At 56.3% G+C, this 19,822-nt stretch overlaps 1 protein-coding gene across 1 annotated transcript; it reads left to right on the top strand.

Moving 5' to 3' along the window:
* Window positions 1-6,445: 6,445 nt before the first annotated feature.
* On the top strand, window positions 6,446-10,336 carry TPPP3 (tubulin polymerization promoting protein family member 3). Its single transcript, XM_055819163.1, has 4 exons — window positions 6,446-6,579; window positions 7,606-7,883; window positions 8,974-9,127; window positions 9,383-10,336. The coding sequence occupies exons 2-4, from the start codon at window positions 7,696-7,698 to the stop codon at window positions 9,569-9,571; spliced, it is 531 nt and encodes a 176-aa protein (XP_055675138.1). The 5' UTR covers window positions 6,446-6,579; window positions 7,606-7,695; the 3' UTR covers window positions 9,572-10,336.
* Window positions 10,337-19,822: the final 9,486 nt, after the last annotated feature.

Below are 19,822 nucleotides of genomic sequence, written 5' to 3'. Positions count from 1 at the left end.
CAGCTCAGCCTGCACGTTCAGCAGAAACGGTTTGGAGCAGGATGGGGTATGTGGGGACAAACGCTCTTTGGGCACAGCCAGCACGGGACAGGCAGGCTGCACTCCCAGCTGTGTTGTACACGCTGCTCAGCCCTGCTGCTGCCTGTCATCCCCATGCTCACGCTGGCTCCTGTGCTGCTCTGAGCTCTACACAGAGTCCGCGTCCCCTGGGCCCAGGTAGTTTTCGTTCCAGAGAGCTCAGTTCAGCAGGGAGAGGCGGGCAGGCACCTGCTGCGTTTGGAAAGACCGAGCCCATTCCCAGAGCAGCCCCGAATGCCGCCTGCTGGCCCAGCTCCCTCGGGAAGCACCCAGCACCCCTGGCCAATACCGTGCTGCGTGGTGCTCATGCAGCAGATGCTTCAAGTAGCACATGCCTTCAAGGAAGAAGGCAAAGTGCTGCAGCTGCTGCTGGAAACACATGATCCTTCCAGAGCTGAAGTAGGGGAGTCCTTTGGCTGAAGGGTTTATGGCAGGGGTCTTCAAAATGGCAGGAGGTCATCTGTGGCTGCTTGGTTTCCGCCCCCAATCCCTGGCGGGGGGTGGGGTGGGGGGGTGGGGGGGGTGGGATCTATAAATACCGGGGGCCAGACTGAGGACCCTGGGGGGCCGTAGTTTGAGGACCCCTGGTTTATGGGGTAAGCGTGGCTCAGAGATGGGACCGTCAGGCCGAGCGCTGCCTGGGACAGTCCTGGGGAAATTCTGGCAAGGCAGCATGGATATGACCGCTGACCCTGGGTTTCTCTAAAGGGCTGGCTTGTCGTCCTTCTCTCTTGTCTGATTTTTGACTCCTGGAAGAGCCGGAATGAGGAGCTGTGACTCTTCATTGAATGACGTGAGCTACTGATCAGCAACAGTGAAGTCTCACGTAGCTGTTGAACTCATTATGTGTCAGTCTGCAGGAGGGGTTGGCCTGTGATCACGCTCCTCGTGGCTTCCTTTGCTGCTGCGGCCAGTGGCACCTGCTGGCAGTGTGACCCTTTGGCAAAGCTGGTGTGTGTGTGACCAACCCTGGGGGAGCAGCAGAAACCAGGGCATCTGCTCACTGATGGGTCTCAGTTAGACCAAGTCCTTCCAGTCATTTCTCTTCGTGTCTCCTGTCACCTAAGGCAGCTACACCCCGCAGTAACGCTGTGCTCGGGATTTTCCAAGGCAGCTGTCCCACCACCCCGGAGCCATCGGTAATGTCTCTCCAGCAGCTGCCCCCTTATGTGTTTTCTTACGCTTCATCTGCACAGAACCAGTACCAAAGTCATGTCTGAAGCTCTTTAGTAGCTCTGTTCACAATAAAATTTTCTATGTCCTTTGCAAAATAGTTTCCTCCTTTTTTGCAGTCATTTGTTTATTGGCCTGGTTGATGGCCCCTGGCCTGTTTGGTCCGTTTTCCCCGCACCTCTGACATCCCAGCTGGGCTTTGCACCTTAGCCTGTGTGGCGGTGACAGCAGTCCCCTCCCCACCGGGCCGTGTGGCTGCTGGATGGGACATGGGCCTGCCTTCCCTGAGGGGCAGGGGGAGACCACCCCGTCTGTGCTGCCGCAGGGGGAGGCCAGCCCGGCTACGCTGCAGAAAGGGTGCTGTGCGCTTGGGGAGGGGGGGAGGGGGCTGGGATTCCTGCTCTATCAGGTGTCCAGGGACAGACAGGTCTGGCATGTCCCAAGGTGGCAGGTTTGGAGCACAAGCTGGGAAGGAAGGGGATGTCCTACGGTTTGCTGGGATGTGACCCTCTCCAGGAGCAGGGGGGTCACCCTCAGGTTCAGCATTTAGTTGCCCTCCCCGCAGGCTGCACTCACCTGCCCGGTGTCCCACTGAGAACGGCCCGTAAGCCCCAGGCTCCCCTGCCACACACACGGACACCCACCTGAGGAAGGGTCTCTGCCCCCAGAGTCCCTGACAACCAGTGCAGAGGCCCATATGCCGCTGGGCTGTGCTGGTTTTGTCCTGCCCTGCAGATTTCTCCCCAGGGAGTGGGAGCCCACGCTTTTTGCTGGAGGCCAACAGGGTGCCCTGGAGACCCTGCTCTGGGGGTCCCTCTGGGTAGGGCAGACATCCATGTGCTGCCTTCTAGCTGAGCCGTGGAACATTTTCTCCGCTATGTCAAGTGCTGGAGGAGGCAGAATAAACTGAGGCTGCAAAACGTGCAATGCCTTGTTGGTGTGTCAGGGCAGCTGGGTGCTGAGTGAAGAGCTGGGCCCTGGCAGGATGGGCCCCCAGCACTGCTGCCCGTGTTGGACTCTGATCTCCTAAACCTCAGCAGGCAGGATCGCGCGTGCTGCGTCGTGTTTGCTTTTGGCTGGATTCTCTCTTTTCACTACAACCACATTAAAAGTGGACAGTTGGAGATGCATTCCGGGCACCTGAGTGGAAATGGTGAGACGGAGGTGGTTTTAGCTCCTGGGAGAACTGCTGTCTGCTCCAGATCAGTTCCCAGCAAGGATGAACCTTTGCAAGTGCAGTTCAGTGTCTCAGCTGAGCTGCTTCGTGTCAGGAGGGCCTTTTGCAGATGCTGCTTTGCAATATATACATGCCCTCAGGACCCTGGCTTTGGGTGCTGTGTGTGGTATCCCACAAAACCGTGGAGGTTTTCTGCAGCAGGCAGCTGGTGCCTTTCCAAGGTGGTCGCAGCAGGGGCAGGCACCATCTGGGCTCTCTCCTTCCCCACCTCATTTCTGTTCTTTGGGGACCCTAATGCTCATACCCTGCTGGTTCAGGTGCGGAGGGCGTTTCTGCAGTCCTGATGCCTTCAGCTCCCTGTTGCTGCAGGGACATTGAGGTCTGGCACCCCCAAGCACCTTCTCCAGCACTCAATAAAAGGGGGTTGCCAAGGCATGAACTCTCCCATCAGCAGGAGGCAGCGCCCTGGACTGGCCCTTTCCACCACGAGATGCTGTGGCTTTTTATTAGGAACAAGCAATGTGCGGCTTTCCAGAGTCCTCTAAACTCATAAATCATGTTCCCCGGCCACTCACCAGCAGCTGAGCTGGACCTTGCGGTGCCTGCTGTAAGTCTCTCAGCGTTGGCACAGGACATACACCCTGCTTGCTTTCATCTTCGGGCCTGACTCATGTTTCTTAGTTTTCCCTTTGAAGTCAAGGGGACCTTCCTTTGGGAAATGGTTTTTGATGAGTCTGATCGTGTTCTGCTTTTGACATGTCCTGAGAACATCATAAGGGGCTGCCTTGAACTGCAGGGGGGAAATGGAAGCTCCTGCCGAAGGATGGAGCTTTTTTCCCCCTCCCCTCTGCCCAGTGTTGGGCATCACAGCTGGGACACCAGCCTGAGCAGCAGAACCCCCTTGTCGCACCACTGGCACACCCGGCGCGCACACGCCACGATCGCACCGCTTGTCAGCCACAGCTGAGCCCTGTTAATGCCTTGTGGACACGCTGTTGCTGGGGTTACCGTATACATATTGCACAACCGCCGAAACACTTCCCTCTGTTTTGTAGCAACTTGTGCTAGAGAAGCAGCGTTCCCGCATAACCTCATCCCACCCCAGATGCTGCCGAGCCAGCAATTCATTCCTGAAACAAGATGACTCTGGGGAGCCTGCGGCGCCCAGCCCCAGGGAGGCAGGAGGTGGAGATGAGCACAGAGGGTGCTCTGAGGTTGCTCTTCTGCTCTGGTATGAGCTCCGAGCTACACCCTGAAGCAGCCACAGCGCTCCAGGGCTCTGTGTGAAGGTGGGGAGACAGGCACATCCTAGCAGGGACAAGCCCAGCATCCAAAGCTGTGTCTCGGTGACACTGAGCTGTGACCCTCAGTGTGTCGCGGGTAAGCACCCAATTTATGTGGCTCATTAAGCTCCCCGGGACAGGAGGCAGCCTGGGAATGGCCTGACCTTTATAGGAAATCGCAAGAAGGGAAAGGTCCCCAGGGAGCTGAGCACTGTGCCATGTACATGCTCCTCCACCACATCAGAGGACCGGTGAACCTCCTCCTCAGCTCCTGCCTGTGCCACAGGCTCTGGACCAAGTTACAGCCACCTCCTGGGCTTCCTTTCCCGGCTGCATGAGGAACAGCAGGAGCTGGCCAAGGACTGTGCTCCATCCCAACAGGGCTGTCATGGTGACAACAAATGCACAACAAACCCCAGCCCTTAGGAACCGAAACCTGACCTGCTCAGCCTGACCCCAAGGGGCAACTCGCCAGCCCTGGCCTGGTGCCCCCGCTCGCCTGGCTCCCCCCGTGTGCCACTTCTTGGCTCTTCAGGCTCTGCAGCCCCTGGGACGGACTGGAGCTCCTAGAGAAGAGCTGCCGACATGCCCAGCTCCCGCTCAGCCCCTGCCTGCTGCCAGCACGGTGAACCTGGGCTCTCGTGCCACCTGCTGCTGCCAAGCCCTGCCAGAGCTGCTGCGGGCCGGGTGCTCCAGCCGGCATTCCCTGGCTACTCTCTGGAGCCATCGGCTGGAAGCAGAGCCAAAGGCACCTGCTCCGGCAGTGGCAGGGCAAGCTGAGGACAAGGCTGTACCTTCAGCAAGATTTAACCACCCTCCTCGATCTGACAGCCGCAATTATTGCCCTCTCCTTAAAGCAGAGAGCAGGTGAGCAGCTCTTCCCCGCTTTCTGTGGGGTGACAGGACAGCCCTGGGTCCTTGCTGGCCTGGGCGGGGGCTGGTTTGAATTCCCACTTCAGCCAGCTGCCGTAACTGCTGAGCCTCTGTGCTTTGGGAACTGCTTTCATGTTTTATGAAGAGCGGGAAGCATGTGTGCTCAGGACAGAGTCCTCCTGGTGCCACCTCCGTGCAGCTCCCAGGCTCTCTGGCCATGGCTGAGCTCTACCAGGACAAGCCGGACAGAGGAGAAACATTTGGTGGGGATGTCTGCTTGGACTCTGGCATCAGGCTGGTCCAGCCCCTACTAGATGAGCCTCCACACCTGTCCTGCGCACCCTTGACTGTCTCCTTTGGGATGGCCTTGCCACTGGGCAGCTGTGGGTTGCCACCCTGCCTCTGGCTGGGCTGTGAGACAGCAGCTCCTGCCAAGGGAGGGGTCACAAGGCTGGCGGGAGGGACATGACAAAGTGGAGCCCCTAACATAGCTGTGACCATCTGGGGCTACCCAAAGTGGCCAGGTGCTGAGGTATGCCTGTGTCCTCTGACACAGCCCTGGCACTCGCCTCCGAAGCGGGAAGTAGCGCTAGTGATCCCAAACCGCAGACTTGCAGAATTGGCTGGTGGGCACCTCTGGAGGTCCCCAGACCCTGCTCCAAGCCAGGATCAGTACGGGTGTGTCGCTCAGGACTTTGTCCAGTTAAGACCTGGCAACAAGGTCCCGGCAGAGAATGCATGCCCCTCAGCCAAGAGCAGGAGGTTGCACTGGGACCGTACCCCAAAGCAAAGGGTTCTGATACCTCCGGGGCAGCCCAGCCACAGGGATACCCATGTACATCCTCGCCCTGCAGCTCCTCCGCACGGGGACCAGAGCAGACAGAGACCCCAGGGTGTCAGAGGCTGCCTGCGTTGTTCCCACTGTTCCCCAGCTCCCCAAGCTGCTGATTTACCCGCAGGATCCTGTGTGGCAGCAGCGAACGCTGTGTCCCCTCGGCGTGAACAGCTCCTGGTGATGCTGTGGCTGGCCATGCACCATGGCCCGTGCCTGCCAGAGCGAGGATGAGGAGCGCCGAGGTCAGAGCAGGCTGTGGGCAAACAGCTGAGGTGGGGCTGTGAGTAGGTGATGTGGGCTGTGTCGGGACTCCATGGCAACAACAATATTTGGGTGCTGCTTCAGCCCGCAGCACCTGCCGGGAGCCCCACATGTGGTTGGGCTCCAGGCAAGGGAAGTCAGCAGCCACGATGGGCAGTACTGGCATGTGGCTGGCTGTCCCCAGGGCTGCTCCAAGGGTGTCCCACCAGGCTGTACAGAGGGGACAGGGGCTCACCATGGTGCCTGCCACGCCAGGATGGTTGGCATTTGTCCCCACAGCCTGGGCAGTGGCCTTGAGTCCATGTCACCCGCTGAGGGGGGGCAGTTCCTCTATGGAAGGTGCACGCTGGCCGTGGGGCAGGGGACGGGGCTGCAGGGCAGACCACAGGGGGCTGCCGGGGGGAGTCTGCAGTGGCAGGGGGATGGAGGCACCTTGTGGGGGGATGGTGGGGCCTTGTGGGGTGGAGGAAAGACCTTGTGGGGTGATGGTGGGGCCTCGAGGGGTGTTGGAGGGACCTTGTAGGAAGAGGGCTGACAGGACTTTGTGAGGCAGTGGAGAGACTTCGTGGGTTGATGGACTTCGTGGGGTGGAGGAGAGACCTGGTGGGGTGATGGAGGGACCTTGTGGAGGCCAGGAGGGCCTTGTGGGGTGGTGGGGAGACCTGCTGGAGCAGTGGAGGGGCTTCGAGGGGTGGCGGAGAGTGCCCCGGCGGCGGCTCCGGACGGCTGCCCGGGCCCGCCTTCCCGCCCCGGGGGCGCTGCGGGCCGTGGGGCGGCCCGGGGAAGGCGGGAGGGGGCGGCCCGGAGCGGGCGCGGCCCGCGGCCCCTCCCGTCGCCATGGCGGCTCCTTAAACAGGCGGCGGCGGCGGCCCCCACGCCTCAGAGCGCGGCGCCGGGAGGTGAGTGACCGAGCAAGCGCGGCCGCGGCGGAGCCGGGACTCCCCCGCGCCCCGGGTCGCGCCGCCGGCGGGACCCCCCCGGGCCGCGGCTCCGGCTGCTGCCCGTCCCGCGGCGCGGGGGCGGGACCCTCGGAGGGAGCGTGCGGGCTCCGTGCGGCGGCGCCGGGCGGTGCGGGGCCGGGGCGGCGGGGGCCCGGGGCCGGGCGGGGACAGGCGGCTTCCCCGCCCCGCCGCTCCTCCCTGGCGACGGTCGCCAGGCAACGCCGCTCCTCCCTGGCGACGGTCACCAGGCAGCACTAGGGCCGGCGGTGCAGCCACCGAGCCCGCTGCGACTTCGTGCCCCCTCCCGGCTCTCGCCACGGCCCCGGGGAGCCCATCCCAGGCCCCCCCCGCCCCGGGCACTGGTTGAGGTACCCGCTCCGCACCTCGGCGTGCCGGAGCCGGGCCTGGGTCCTGGCCGGGATGCTGCGGGTGCTCAGCACATGGCGAGGGATGCTGAGCCGGCAGGGCGAGGCTGACGAGGGATGGCGGGTGGGAGGCAGGATGGGGCGGCGGCTGCGGCACTGTGCAGGGGTGCGGAGGCCCAGCGGCCACTTGGCACCCCGGTGCTGCTGGCTAGGGGGCACCATGTTTGGCCCAGCCCCGGGGGGCAGGCTGCAGGGCTGGGGTGCTGTCAGCTGCACGCAGGGGATGTGGCCGTTGGCAGGGCCATCGGGGCACGGGAGAGGTGGGGCTGGAGGCAGCGAGCATGATCGGCGAGCAGGAGGAAGGCAGCCGCATTGCGTCATTCCCAGAGAGTGCTCCCGAGGGGACAGGCTGCTGTGCTCACTCCTCGCCAGCCCCTGGAGCCGGCAGCCTCGCTGCTGACAGCTCTCCATCCCCCAAGACACGTCCTGGCTGGTGGCTTCGAGGCTTGTCCCAGGCTGCTGCCAGCCCTCACCCCACGCCCGCAGGCTCTGCCAACGCCCCGCTCCTGCTGCAGAGCCTCGGCCCTCGCCAACCCTCCTCCTCCTCCCACCCTTGCAGGCCAGAGAACAGGGCTGGCTGAGCTCTGCCGGCGCAGCCAGCCAGAGCCAGGGCAGTAACAGGCCCCTCCATCCCCTGTCCTGCTGCCCCATGGCCGGGAGCACCGAGATGGCCTCACTGGAAGAGAGCTTCCGCAAATTTGCCATCTACGGTGACACCAAGGCTACGGGGCAAGAAATGAATGGGAAGAACTGGGCCAAGCTGTGCAAAGACTGCAAAGTCACCGATGGCAAAAGCGTCACCAGCACCGATGTGGACATTGTCTTCTCCAAGGTGAAGTAAGTGACTTGGCTTTTTGGGGCCTCCAGCGGGGCTGCCCTTGTGGTGTGGGCAGGGTGGCAGTGCCCAGGTGCGGTGATCCCCAGGGGGTGTGGTACCCCAGCTGCATGCCCAAGCTGTCCATTCCCGTGTTGCTCTTGGCATGGAGCAGCGGGTGCCGCCCTGCAGTGTTCTGCCTTCCAGGGAGTTGTGTCGCTGCTTTTGCAAGACCTAATAATAAATTAATCCAAATCTCTGTGTGTGTGTGTGTGTGAAGCTCAGGTTTTGGTGCAGATCCTGTGCCCCTGCTCCTGCTCCCCCAGGTGTCAGGGTGGGCCTGGCCAGTTCTGCCAGGTTCCTGTGTAGGTGCTGCAGGGAGCAGAGAAGGATGCTCTGGAGTGTCCCCTGTGATGTGGCACAGCCCATCCCTGTGTCTGGCCGGCCCACACCTCAGCCTGGAGCTCACGGGCAGCTGAAGAGCTGAAGGCACCTGGGGCTGTTTTTGGGGTCCCTGAGGACATAGTGACACCCAGTGCTCCAACACCAGAGTGCAGGAGCAAGGATGGGTGGAGAACCTGCTCTCTCTGTGCCCTCCATCTGGGGACCCCGCTGATCCCTCCTGGGGCCGGGAGGATCTGAGCAGCAGGAGGTGTTCAGCCCGTAGGAGGGTGGGTTGCTATGCTGCCCTGGAGGCGAGGACCAGGCGCTCATGGAAGAGATGCTCTGTGCACATCCGAATTTGACCAGAGAAGGACTGATGCCTGCCAGGGTAGAGAGGGTGCTGGGCATCTCAGCCAGGCTGGCAGCAGTGGGAATGGATGTGTGTCCCCTCCTGCCACCAGTGCCTGAGTTCCCAGGTCACTCCCATTCAGGGGTGAGGTATTTGGCACCAGAGACTTGAAAGCTCCTGGAGCTCAGCACCAGTTGTGCTCAGCTCAGCCCGTTCAGCCAGGATTGCCCTGGCATAGCTATGTTTCAGAGGTGGGTGAAGGGCTTGAGGCCGGTGGAGGACAAAGCCGGGGTCGTCTTGATGCAGCTCGTCCCGCTGCATCCCGTTTGGAGGCACAACCTGAAGACGTGCTGATGGCAGCCTGGGTTTTGTGCTTGCAGAGGGAAGACAGCCCGTGTCATCAACTATGAGGAGTTCAAGAAGGCGCTGGAGGAGCTGGCCCCCAAGAGATTTAAGGATAAGAGCAAAGAGGAGGCGTATGAAGCTATCTGCCAGCTGGTGGCAGGGAAGGAGCCCATTAATGTGGGCGTCACGGTGAGTGAAGAGCCCTGTGGCTGCTGGGAGCAGGAGGGGTGGTCAGGGGGGGAGGATGGAGCTCTGCCCACAGTGCAAATGCTTTCTGAGGGACCCCATGGCCCTGGGTGGGCTGGGGGGTCTGGGGATTGTGTAGGTTTAGTGGGTGTGGGGGGCATGGTAGGGCCTTCGGTGGGTCTCAGAAGCTTGCATGGGGCAAGGGTTGAAGGGGGTGGGGCACGTTCTTGACTCCGGTGTCCCATCTCCCCGCTGCAGAAAGCCAAGACGGTGGGAGCCGTGGAGAGGCTGACAGACACCTCCAAGTACACGGGCTCCCACAAGGAGCGTTTTGACGAGAGTGGCAAGGGCAAGGGCAAGAGTGGGCGGGAGAACATCGTGGACAACAGCGGCTACGTCAGTGCCTACAAGAATGCGGGCACCTACGACGCCAAAGTGAAAAAGTAGGGATGGGTGCTGTGGTGCCCACCGTCCCGGTCCCTGCACGTCGGCCGGGGGTCGGCGCTCATGTCAGCCTTGGGACATGCCTGCGTGACATGGGGCCCGGGAGGCTGCGCTGGGGCCAGCCCCAGGCTGGCGGGATGTCAGCCGCCCAGCGCTGTGATTGGGAAAGTCGCCGGGCTGTGTGCTCTGCCCCAGTGCTATGTCTGTCCCCCTCCTGCCGTGCTGTGACCCTCCCCAGCCCCTCCCGTGCCCCCCATACTGTCACCCCCAGCCCCCTGCCACTGGCAGCACCTGCCGTACTAACAGCACTGCTCCTCAGGGCTCCCCTGTCCAGCTTGTACCCAGACCTTCCCTACCTCAGCCCCAGCTTTTGGGGCATCCTCCCTGCCAGTCCCACCGGGACCACAGCCTACCTTCCCCATAGACCTCCTGGAGACCTGCCTTAACCCTGCATGAACTACACCACAGCCACCTCCTCACCTCCTTCCTTCCCCACTGGTGCCCTTGCCGTGGGGCTGCCCAGCTTCGCTCCTTGCCCAGCACTGTGGGAGGCTCAGACCCTGTGGTGCTGTTAGTGCTGGTGCTGCCAGGATGCTCCCAGCTGAGCCCTGGCATCCACTCTGGGAGAGCTTGGTGTTGCCTGGCCATTGGCAAAGGTCTCCGACTTGAACTCCTGTGGCCTCCTGCTGCCTTTGTGAAGCCCAAACCAAAGGATGCTGCAGACCTGCGCTGTAACCCGGCTCTGCAATAAAACCCCACCCGCACTGACGCCCCCAGTCTGGTTGTGTTCTGTGGGGCCGAGCAGTGAGAGCCCCTTCGCTCGCTTGCCCGGCCGGGCGGTGGGAGGCTGGGCTGGCCGTGCCACCCCAGGGCAGTATGCCATGGGCTCGGCCCTGGCCGCCGGCAGTTTTGGCAGCTCCTGGCTGGCCCCGAGTTGCCTGAGCAACCACAGGCACACAAACATGAGTGCCTGGCTCCCACTCCTGCTCTGTTTGCAACCAAACACATGAGCTCCTGGTAACCATCCCTGGGAACAGGCTGGGCTCCAGGGTGGAACGGCAGCTCTGGGATGGGGTGACCACTCTGACGGGTGCACGAGGCTGGGTGCAGGGGCTGACACCCCAATTCCAGGCACGGGCAGAGCCTGCTGCAGCGCTGCTGGGTGGCAGTGCCAGCCAGGCTTTCCAGCCAGATACCCACCTCCGAGGGCAGCTGCTCGAAGCCGGGCTCCCAAAATAGCCCCCGGGGGTTATTTCACAGGTGCCTCAGCCGTGGTTCTGGCACTGCCCGTGCCATGAGGGACATGCTGGGGGCATGCACGTGCCTTGGGCAGGCTCACTCCCTGCCAACGCACAGCATTGCACCTTCTGCATCCTAGCCATCTGCTTTGTAAAACACAGGAGAAGGAAGAGGTTGTCTTCTTCTGGGCTGGCTTCAGCCTCACCTTCCGTGGGGGTCTACCAGTAAGTGTCTACCAGTGGCGGGCTGGGGTGGGTGGGGCAATATTAACCCTCCTTTGAGCAGGTCAGAGGAAGATCTGTGTCCTTAAATGCTCTTTCTGAGAGCCAACCTTCCTCCTTCAAAAAGTTGTTGCGGGGGGGGGGGGGGCTTTAACCCTTTGCTGACTCCATTGCCCAGCTGCAAATGTGAAGTGCAAAATTCCCAGGGCAAGGCAGCCTTGTGTTGCCTTGTGGTCTGTGGAGGTGCCACCCACAGCCCTGTCCTTGTGCACACTCGAAGGCTTTGTGAAGGAAGAAGATTTTGTGAAGAGGTGAGCAGGCCAGGCCCCGTGGGACTCATCCCCTGCCTGTATGTGGCTCTGGTCAGGACCTGGTGCTGGAGCAAAGGGGGGTACCCATGTCAGGGCAGCTCTGAAGAGTTGTAGGTGGTGACGTGCTTTTAATACTGGGCAAGACTGGGAAGGGGATTTTTGCCTGGTTTCATGCCTGCGTGTGGGACAAGCAGCAGTTCTGGCATCCCCATGTCCACTGGCAGAGCATGGCATTTGGGAAGAGCAGTTGTTCCTCCCCCAGCTGCTCACCCCACCTCTGCCACTGAGGCTGGGGACCTCAGCAGCTCAGCTGTCCATGTAGCAGCTGCTGAACACCCGTGGTGTGTGAGCCTGCAAGGAGGGTGGATGGGGCCTCACTGGGAGTTACCTCCGCAAGGGGTGCGGAGCTGCTGCTGCTCAGGTGATGGAGCAGCCAGGGCAGGGACTGCAGGACCGCCCCTGGACAGCCTTACTATCAGTTGGTTGCATCCTGCTCTGAATCCTGAATAGAAGCAGCTTCTTTGCAGCCTGTGAAGGCATGTTCCAACACACTGCCAAATCTCCCGGACTAAAGGGATTCCTTACCTGCTCCAGCTCCTCTTCAAGCTCTCCACGGGTTACACAGGACCTTCCCCCTCCAACCTTCTTGTTCCCGAGGTGGCAGCTTCCAGCGCTTGCTGTTCCCTGCATGGGGACAGGGCTGTGGTGAGGGTAGCAATGGTCAGACCGCCCTGGCCAGGCTGGTTGGCACTGCCTAGTCCGGTATCGCAGTCCCGCTGCACCAGCCCGGGAAGAATTAGTGCTGGTAAAGGCACAACAGGGTTTCATGGCGGCAAAGTGCCTAAGATCAACCTGAAAAGAAGCCGCTTCCCCTGAAGTGATGGGAACAGCTTCCTGACAGCAACAAGATGTTGCACCAAAAATGTAAATCTTTCTAAACACCGGTGCAGTGATCTCCTGGGCAGCTGTTGGCTGGGTACACGTCTACGAGGCTTGCCCCCTTCATTCCGGCAGCAGGGTGTGAGGCCCTTAAGAAAAGGCATCTGAAGGGCTGCAGTTGTCATCTGCATGGCAGATACATCACATGGCGCCTGTGCATGGTCGAAGCCAGGTCGAGACACTGCCTCATGGGACAGTAAGTGGCCTTTAAACATAGATCTTTGGGACTAATGTGGACAGGAAAGTGGAGGCCCCCAGGACAGTTGGCACTGGAGTGCAGGATGGATGAGAAGAGGCCAAACTGGGGTGCTCAAGCCCTCGAGAAGACCTTACCCTGAAAGAACTTCCACAGGACCAGCAGCTCCGGCTGTCTTCCTGGTGAAGCTTGAAGTGGTGCCCCAGGCTGCTGAGATAGAAGAGACCTTAAAATATTAGTTGCCAAGCTACTTTCTGTGGCGAAAAGTGACACAGCCCAAACAAAAGGGCTTGCAGCCATTTCCCCTGTGCTAATGGATTTGCTCTGGCCAAGCGTTTGCTCTGAGGTTGGCTCCACACCAGCTCAAGAAAGACCTTTTGCAGCCAGCGTGTAATTCCCTCACAGTGGAGGAGCTGGTGGGCGGAAGGTGTCTCAGCCAGTATTTATCTTGTTTGCATTGATCCAAGCCCCAGACATGAAACATTTTTTCTCCTTCCCCTTTGTTCCTTCCCCTCAGCCGCTCCCTGGCCCCAGTCTCACCGTGGAGGGGCACGCCAAGCCCTGCCCCCCCCCCTTCCACCACACACCATGCTCACCTGCTCCACCACTTTGGACAAGCCCAGACCCTCTTACAGGCTGATGTCCCAGCTTGCTGGTGAGACATGCAGCCCAGAAGGCTCAGCCAAGTGGTTATGATGAATTTAGCTGTAAAATGTGTTCTCTGCCCCCAGGGTCACTTCCCCAGAGAGTCTAAAATTATCTGGGGTTGTGTCTGATGTGCTTCAGACTTTTACAGCAAGTGTGTGTGCCAGGGACCAGGGATCTGGTTCCTTTGAGAGGTCATCTTTCTCTGGAATGAGGGGTTTGACCAGAGTTACTGATGAGGACTGAGCACCCTGAGCCTTAAGGACATAGATTCATTGCTAGGAGAGCGAGACAGTGGATGCCAGTAACCCAGCAAGGTCTTACCCTTTCTGTCCCTGTGCAGGAGCACCAGGAAGAGCTCATAGATGTTGCTGTTCCAAAAAATTGCTCCCCCAGTGAGCATCCCTCCATGGAGTGTATTGTGCTGGTGCAGTGCAGACCCTTGGTCTCAGGCCAGGCAAAACAGTTTCCCGGCTGAGCTGTACCTGTGCTGCCTTCCTCAGTACTTTTCCACTTCACTGCTAGTCTGATGGACAGTGTTTTCCAAAATACACAGACTAGGCTGTAAGTTGTGTTCAGAAAAGATTCAGAGAGCAGCTTGTATTCCGATGGGTCAGGCACATTCTCGGAGGGGCACATCTAAACCTGGGACTGGAATTTCAAATCCTTGCAGTCAGTGCCCTGAGATACTGAATTAACCACAAATGTCATGTGCAATACTTCATTGCTAGCTATGTGTAGCCAGCACGATGCTGGAATATTGATTCGGTACCATTTTAGAGGGAATTCAATTAACTAAATTACTATCTTCCCAGCACAGCATAGCTTCAGATAAAATGTTATTATACAGGAGCCATCCCCTCTTTTTGTTGATATAACAACTGCAGCAGAAGTGTAAGAACACAGGGGAAGATAAAAACAGGAAGATGCAGAGAAATGAAAAAAAAAAACCCCACACCAAGAATAAGATTCACCAGCTTTAAATACAGCCTGAGGTTTCATACAAGATAAAACTGACCATAATCCATATTTAATGTCTATTTTGTTCCCTGTACAGAGGAAAATTGCATAATTGCTCTGAACTGCGGTACTGACCGGAGCCGTGTGCGGGTGGTACCGATGCAGTTCTTCCTAGTGGGGATGACGACTCATGATCGGTGCATTTCGCATCTTGAAGAGGTGTTTTGTGAACAGTGAGGCTGCTCTCTTTAGCCAACTGCTCCAGCAGGACGGTTTGTAGACATGAAAGACCTGGGCAAGATTGCTGCAGAAAATTAAGTGGTAAGCATGCATTCAGGAGAGTGAACCCACTGTAAAGATTTTTTTTTCCAAAACTGATACACTGATTTCCATTTATTTGAAATCACATTTTAAAACATTTGTACTTGGAGCTCTAAGTTTGCAGCTTAGAGCTCTGTATTTCAAGGTGACTGCAGCTACAGCTACGGTTCATTTTAAGACTTCATGCATTGCTGGCTTGCGATAGTTAATAACTGATAGAAACCATTCAAAGAGATTGATGGCATGTGCTCAGAGAGCTGGAAGCACATCAGTGGAGCACTGTGATTGCAAAAGGCAAGTCTCCTGTCTCTCGTTTTGTCCTGAAACACTTCTGCTAAAAAAAGCACTTTCATCAGGCCCAGAATATTCCTGACTTTCCGCTCACCGAACTGGCATTTTCATATCTTGGCTTAAAAGTCTGTGACCGGTTCCAGCCCCCTGAAGTGTACAATGTGTGCTAATGATCACCAAAATAGCCTGCCCCTGTGTCAAAGCTCTGAATTCATCCCTGTGCCACCAGCGCGGGGGTCTTGCAAGAAGCATGTGTGACCTGGGACCGGAGGAGTTCTGCTGGGGCCCGGGTGCGCCCTACCTGTGCCCAGCCCACACTGCTACCTGTCCTGCAGAAGATCCCTGGACTCCTGAAGTATGGTAAGTTGTTTCACTTCCAGTCTTAGAAATTCCACCTGGGAACTCAGATGGTCATTGTCCCAAAACAACTCCTCTGAAGGAAGCACAGGGAGAAGGCTGAGTTACAGTTACTGCTGTACCAAGCATCTCTCTAACAGGCAGGGCTGTTGTGAGAGACGGAGGGATCCGTTGTGGGAGACCGTGGGATCCAGTGGCTGGAGGTCACGCTCAGCAAAAAGTCCCCAGAGCTGCCTGCGAGGGGTGGTGGAACATCCTTTTTTACCCAAAGCCCTTAAACCCCAGGGCTGTCGGAGTGGCTAAAGCCCATCCTGCAATTCAGTGCTGCTTCCCTGACCCTGCAGCATCCAGGGCACAGAACCATGTGGCCTCTGCACTGGGGCAGGTCAGAGGAGATGCTTAAGCTTCCTCGGCCACCCAGCCTGTGATGTATCTCAGATCACGTTGCTCCTGTTACCTTTCATGCCAGCCACTGAAGTGCGCTGGACAAATGGGGAGGAAGGTTTGGACAGCTGTCAGTTTGCCTGCCTGAGGGCAAGGACAGACTGAAAATATGGGATAATCACTTTCATTTTGTAGGAGAGCTTGGTTTGGTCCTTCAGCAGTCCAGGCATCCATCCTATGATGTTCCTCGTTCCTTATTACCTTACAGTAGTCTTGTTCTTGCTGTACAGTGAACCCAAGTGCCTAGAAAAGGCATGCACGCAGAGCTGGCATGGGCATAGCACATGCATGGTTGCATTGAGTCAGCTCTCGTCAGCCTTATAAAGCCACCTCAGCCACATGAACCTGATACCCAGGAGGCTATGAAGGGATCCATCCCTTTTGCCCTACTGTATGTGGGCATTTGATCTCTTCAGGCGCAATAACGAGCAGCAGCCGCCTGATCTCTCTCTTGTAATGTGGCACCTGATACACGGCTCTCCTCCAGCCCTTCTCCCAGCTGCTGCGTCAGATCACCTGTGTGTGATTGGGCAAGACAAAAGAAAACAAACCAAAACCCCCCAAAATCACAAAAGGTCACAAATATTAAGAGAAATTAATCACCTTTCAGTGGTTTTGCCAGTGCCTGGTAAGTCCCTAGGAACCTTCCCCATGATGCTGGTGAGCTTGCTGAAGAGTGATAAATGACAATGAGCCTGACATGGTGTGAATTCAAGCAAACCCTTATGTCACTGCTTTGAAGTATTTGTTTGAAATGCACTTCTAAGGAAGAAAGACATTTTCAAAGCATTCCTTCATAGGTGTGCAAAAATAACCTACACAAACAGTAAAATCTGAAACACAAAAAGATATTTAGGCATTTTGGCAGGGAGCTTAGGTGACGTCAGAAAACAAATCCAAACAGAAATGTTTCTATGGAATTTTTTGTTGTTGAGAGCTAATTGGGAACAGATTTTAGCTTTGGATTTAAACATTTTCCTGCAGCATCTGCAATGCTATTGAGCATGACTATGATGCTCTGGAGCAGAGGAGGGAAAAATTCAGCTTCCTCCTGCTTGCATTATTGCTACAGGTTCAGCCAGTGGTCTTGGGAAAGTCGTGCAACCTCCCTCTCCTGGGAATTTTACCCAGTGGAGTTCAAGATGAATTATACACCTGCCCATTGAGCTCCATCTTTCTGCCCTCATGAATCCAGCGAGCGTTTCTTGCTCCACTGAGACAGAGCTTTGAGAAGAGTGAGGAGATTGGGGTGGGTTAACATCAGCATGGGATGAGCTTGGGCTCTTCCCTAGGTGGGCCGTGTTGGGGAGGGTGCCTCACTGGGTGCCTCACTGAACCCAGGCATCTCATTTCCTGACTCAGTGTGTTAGAGTAAGATCCGCCAAGGAAAAAAAGACAAGTCTTCCACTGGATCAGGAGTGTGTCATTTGATGTGAAGCACCCCACAGTTGTGTGCTTGTTAAATCTGACCTGGAGCAGGGAGCAGGAGCATAGCTGGAGGCAGCATAGGGGACCTGCGCCAGCCCTGCCTGTGACAGGCTGCAGTGCAATTGTATCAAGTAAAACATAAAACCTCAGCCAAAAATGCATGTGCAACATCTGGGAAATGCAGAAATTGGAGCAGCTATGGCACATGGCCCCAAAGATCATCCAGAGGATGATAAGTGTTGCTAGAAGTCTTGCTGTGGGAGTGGATGGACCCAGACCTGGCCAGGGTTGGACATGAGACAAAACCAGTAAGACCATGACGGCGGCGGCAGGCAGGGCAGTGTGTGGCCAGCTGGTTTGCTGGGAACGAGGAGAGCCCAGCTGACAGCTGAACGGCTCCTCTGTGCCGCGGGGGAGTTCAAAGCGCATCGCTTAGCGAATATAGATAAAACTCCATTGGATCATCTAAGAACAGGACCCGTCTGATAGCAAAGCTTTTGAACTGCCAGTGGGTTCGCACTGTACAGGCTGCAGAGGAAAAAGGGACCATCCATTTGTTTATACAGTATTTATTTATTTATTGTTGGTATAATACAATTATCCTTATGTTTTATTTTTCCGAAATCAAACTCTTCCCTTTTTCCCCTTATGCCAAAATATAGTCTGGCAGCCCCTCTCTCACCCTCGCTAATAGATCTATCGTCTAAAAGCAGCCAACAGCGCTTCAATACCAACGGAATATTTTTGCAGGCAAGTCTACCAGGAGAGGATGGCAGAGAAACTGACAACTCTGAAATCAAAAACCTAACGCAAAAACCTGCACCAGTAGTAGCCTACAAATTCCTGTCTGGGAAGATAAAGCAACTAAATAAAGTTGTCTTCATGCCAGCTGAGAGATCCAGGACTAATACGCAGAGCTGTTAATGGGTGAGCCTAAGTGAATGTTTAAGACATATAATCCCATCAGTGAGTTGTGACACAGTCCCAGAATGCAATTATTATTGAAGAGATTTATATGCATATATAATATTTGAATATCTAAAATATTTATATATTGATATATATATTGATGCTCTTATTTTTTTAATGCTGACCTTGTCCCCAGGGAAAGAAAAATATTGATGAGCACTCCTATATCTTTATCTAAAGCTCTCCTTAAATTATTTTCCTTAAAAAACCTAAAAATCCTGTATGCTAACAATGATTAGTCAAGTAACAAGCTGTTATATTCCAGATTTCCTTGGCTTTTTTTATTTCTTGGGTCTTGTTTCACACCTGTTTCCTATTTTAACTAAGAGAAATGACACAAAAGCACCTCATTAACAAACCCTTTCACACTACATTATGTTAATTGGCCTTTAAAACAAATTGTGGCCCTACCCTTTCCCCTGGGGCTTTGGGAAGCTCAGCTTTCATAAGGAGGGTGGTCCCCTCCTTTTGCAGGGATCCTCCTTTAGGAGTTCCTGGGGCCATCAGGGAGGTCTCAAAATCCTAGAGTGCAAGTAAAATAGATCAACAGAGTAACTCACGGTGAAGGGATTTTAAAACCGAGCCTTGCCACAGCACAGCGAACTTTATTTTATGCTGTTTACAACCAAAAGAGTGCTTTTAAATGGGGTCTGATCGCCAGGTGTGCAAACAGCTCTGGATGCCCAGGGACCTAAGCTTTCACTGGCCAGTATGAAATTGAGGATCTTTGTTCCTGAATTACTTCTGAAATCAGGATTTTCTTTTTACTTTCCTTTTCTTGTAATAAAAAGCTGTAAGAGGTTACTGGCTTGGTCCCTGTGGGTCCGGGTGTGCTACTGTCCCCCTCCTGCCAGCGGGTGCTCCCCCGGGGCCAATGCCAGCTGTGCACCCACCTGGTCCAGCTGTGCACCCACCTGCTGGCATCCGCTTGCAGAGTTGAGTGCTACAAGAAGCTGTAACACCCTCTTACCTTCTGCTGTGCCATGGAATTGGGCTGTAAAGCTGTGGGCTCAGGAGGAAAGCTTAATTATAAAGCCATCAGAAAAAAAGCCATGGATGTTTGCATCACAATTTTCAGCAACAAGAGAAGAAATGAGAAGCCGAACCGACGTCTGGCTCCCTATAGATCCTTTCTTTATATTTCACAGACTTGTCCTGTTGAGCGTTGTGTTCGTTCTGTTCTCTCATTTATTGGGTTTAATTTCACAGGCTTGTTCTGTTGCCTCGTTTACTGGGTTAAATAACGTGTTATCCCTTTTGCAGCTTGGGGAGAGACAGCAGCAACCCACCCTGGCGTATGTTTTAACTAACCTTCATAGCCGTAACTTCTGTTTGATCAGAAACCACCGAGACAGTAAAAAAAGAATCCCTTTGGTGATGTTTTATATGTTTTACAGGTTTTATTGTGGCTGTAGTACAACTGGTGCTTTCCAGGTCTCAGGGTAAACATTCTGAGCGATGGTACACGCTGGTGTTTTATGGCAAGTCGCTTGGTAGCAGTAATGGCAGGATCACCACCGGCTTTCTGCTACCTGGCTAGCTTGCAGAAGCCTGATTATCCTACACCCTGAAGATGGAGCTTTGATTAATCTCTGTCCTGAAGCTTTGTGGAGCTGAAGCTGTACGTACTGGGTGTGGGAGACATCCACCCCTGTTGCCCCAGCCACCATGGCAGGCACCCCTGCCCTGCCAACCAACATGGCCAACGACCCCTCTGTGGGGAGGGACTTCCTGCAGCCGGTAGGTGTTGCTGCCAAAAGGTTATAATTATAATTTGTTAATCATGCATCCTCGGGCTGTATGAGCACCGTCCTCTCCAGCTTCACACCTGGCTCTGTGGGGACAGGCAACTTGGCCTGCCCGTGTGCCCCCATCATCCTGCCATGGGGTCCTGTCACCTGCCACCCCTGCTCTGTGCCCTGGCATTGTCCCC

The sequence above is a fragment of the Falco peregrinus genome, chromosome 14 (assembly GCF_023634155.1).
Source record: "Falco peregrinus isolate bFalPer1 chromosome 14, bFalPer1.pri, whole genome shotgun sequence".
NCBI lineage: Eukaryota > Metazoa > Chordata > Aves > Falconiformes > Falconidae > Falco > Falco peregrinus.
The sequence above is the reverse complement of the archived record's forward strand: the minus strand, read 5'-3'. Positions and strand labels throughout refer to the sequence as shown.

Coding starts and splice junctions, on each gene's coding strand:
- TPPP3 (XM_055819163.1), top strand. CDS start 7,696: ATGGCCGGGAGCACCGAGATGGCCTCACTGGAAGAGAGCTTCCGCAAA. Junction 7,884..8,973: donor ATTGTCTTCTCCAAGGTGAA/GTAAGTGACTTG, acceptor TTGTGCTTGCAG/AGGGAAGACAGCCCGTGTCA. Junction 9,128..9,382: donor CCATTAATGTGGGCGTCACG/GTGAGTGAAGAG, acceptor TCCCCGCTGCAG/AAAGCCAAGACGGTGGGAGC.